Consider the following 2500-nt stretch of genomic DNA (forward strand, 5'->3'; position numbering starts at 1 on the left):
TTGAACAGGCTTTGTAGTAACTTCAACAGGAGATGCAGTTGTGTGTTGAACAGGCTTTGTAGTAACTTCAACAGGAGATGCAGTTGTGTGTTGAACAGGCTTTGTGGTAACTTCAACAGGAGATGCAGTTGTGTGTTGAACAGGCTTTGTAGTAACTTCAACAGGAGATGCAGTTGTGTGTTGAACAGGCTTTGTGGTAACTTCAACAGGAGATGCAGTTGTGTGTTGAGCAGGCTTTGTGGTAACTTCAACAGGAGATGCAGTTGTGTGTTGAACAGGCTTTGTGGTAACTTCAACAGGAGATGAAGTTGCATTTTGAACAGGCTTTGTAGTAACTTCAACAGGAGATGCAGTTGTGTGTTGAACAGGCTTTGTGGTAACTTCAACAGGAGATGCAGTTGTGTGTTGAACAGGCTTTGTGGTAACTTCAACAGGAGATGCAGTTGTGATTTGAACAGGCTTTGTGTAACTTCAACAGGAGATGCAGTTGTGTTTGAACGGGCTTGTGGTAACTTCAACAGAGATGCAGTTGTGTGTTGAACAGGCTTTGTAGTAACTTCAACAGAGATGCAGTTGTGTGTTGAACAGGCTTTGTAGTAACTTCAACAGGATGCAGTTGTGTGTTGAACAGGCTTTGTGGTAACTTCAACAGGAGATGCAGTTGTGTGTGTGTTGAACGGCTTTGTGGTAACTTCAACAGGATGCAGTTGTGTGTTGAACAGGCTTTGTAGTAAATTCAACAGGAGATGCAGTTGTTTTGAACAGGCTTTGTAGTAACTTCAACAGGAGATGCAGTTGTGTTTGAACAGGCTTTGTGTAACTTCAACAGGAGATGCAGTTGTGTTGAACAGGCTTTGTGTAACTTCAACAGAGATGCAGTTGTGTTGAACAGGCTTTGTGGTAACTTCAACAGAGATGCAGTTGATTGAACAGCTTTGTAGTAACTTCAACAGGATGCAGTTGTTTGAACAGGCTGTGGTAACTTCAACAGGAGATGCAGTTGTGTTTGAACGGCTTTGTAGTAACTTCAACAGGATGCAGTTGTGTTGAACAGGCTTTGTGGTAACTTCAACAGGAGATGCAGTTGTTTGAACAGGCTTTGTGGTAACTTCAACAGGAGATGCAGTTTGTTGAACAGCTTGTGGTAACTTCAACAGGAGATGCAGTTGTGTGTTGAACGCTTGGTAACTTCAACAGGATGCAGTTGTTTGAACAGGCTTTGTGGTAACTTCAACAGGAGATGCAGTGTTTGAACAGCTTTGTGGTAACTTCAACAGGAGATGCAGTTTGGTGTTGAACACAGGGCTTTGTGGTAACTTCAACAGGATGCAGTTGTTTTGAACAGGCTTTGTGTAACTTCAACAGGAGATGCAGTTGTGTGTTGAACAGGCTTTGTAGTAACTTCAACAGGAGATGCAGTTGTTTTGAACAGCTTTGTAGTAACTTCAACAGATGCAGTTGTATGTTGAACAGGCTTTGTGGTAACTTCAACAGGAGATGCAGTTGTATTTTGAACGGGCTTTGTGGTAACTTCAACAGGGGATGCAGTTGTGTGTTGAACAGGCTTTGTAGTAACTTCAACAGGAGATGCAGTTGCATTTTGAACAGGCTTTGTGGTAACTTCAACAGGAGATGCAGTTGCATTTTGAACAGGCTTTGTGGTAACTTCAACAGGAGATGCAGTTGCATTTTGAACAGGCTTTGTGGTAACTTCAACAGGAGATGCAGTTGCATTTTGAACAGGCTTTGTGGTAACTTCAACAGGGGATGCAGTTGTGTGTTGAACAGGCTTTGTAGTAACTTCAACAGGAGATGCAGTTGCATTTTGAACAGGCTTTGTGGTAACTTCAACAGGGGATGCAGTTGTGTGTTGAACAGGCTTTGTAGTAACTTCAACAGGAGATGCAGTTGCATTTTGAACAGGCTTTGTGGTAACTTCAACAGGAGATGCAGTTGTGTTTTGAACAGGCTTTGTGGTAACTTCAACAGGAGATGCAGTTGTGTGTTGAACAGGCTTTGTAGTAACTTCAACAGGAGATGCAGTTGTGTGTTGAACAGGCTTTGTAGTAACTTCAACAGGAGATGCAGTTGCATTTTGAACAGGCTCTGTGGTAACTTCAACAGGAGATGCAGTTGTGTGTTGAACGGGCTTTGTGGTAACTTCAACAGGAGATGCAGTTGCATTTTGAACAGGCTTTGTGGTAACTTCAACAGGAGATGCAGTTGTGTGTTGAACAGGCTTTGTGGTAACTTCAACAGGAGATGCAGTTGTATTTTGAACGGGCTTTGTGGTAACTTCAACAGGAGATGCAGTTGTGTGTTGAACAGGCTTTGTGGTAACTTCAACAGGAGATGCAGTTGCATTTTGAACAGGCTTTGTGGTAACTTCAACAGGAGATGCAGTTGTGTGTTGAACGGGCTTTGTGGTAACTTCAACAGGAGATGCAGTTGTGTGTTGAACAGGCTTTGTAGTAACTTCAACAGGAGATGCAGTTGCATT

At 42.8% G+C, this 2500-nt stretch overlaps 1 protein-coding gene across 1 annotated transcript in view; it reads right to left on the reverse strand.

Moving 5' to 3' along the window:
* The window catches only part of LOC147467391 (uncharacterized), an 11555-nt gene that overhangs the window by 1493 nt on the left and 7562 nt on the right, over positions 1-2500 (reverse strand). Inside the window, exons 4-7 of the mRNA XM_086531802.1 lie at positions 1403-1564; positions 1196-1316; positions 785-1066; positions 461-556 (exon numbers count right to left, since the gene is read on the reverse strand). Coding sequence (XP_086387928.1) covers positions 461-556; positions 785-1066; positions 1196-1316; positions 1403-1564 — 661 coding nt within the window. The remainder of the gene's footprint in view (positions 1-460; positions 557-784; positions 1067-1195; positions 1317-1402; positions 1565-2500) is intronic.

The sequence above is a fragment of the Penaeus japonicus genome, unplaced genomic scaffold (genome assembly GCF_977035675.1).
Source record: "Penaeus japonicus unplaced genomic scaffold, GWHDUDI00000001_assembly GWHDUDI00000036, whole genome shotgun sequence".
Lineage (NCBI taxonomy): Eukaryota > Metazoa > Arthropoda > Malacostraca > Decapoda > Penaeidae > Penaeus > Penaeus japonicus.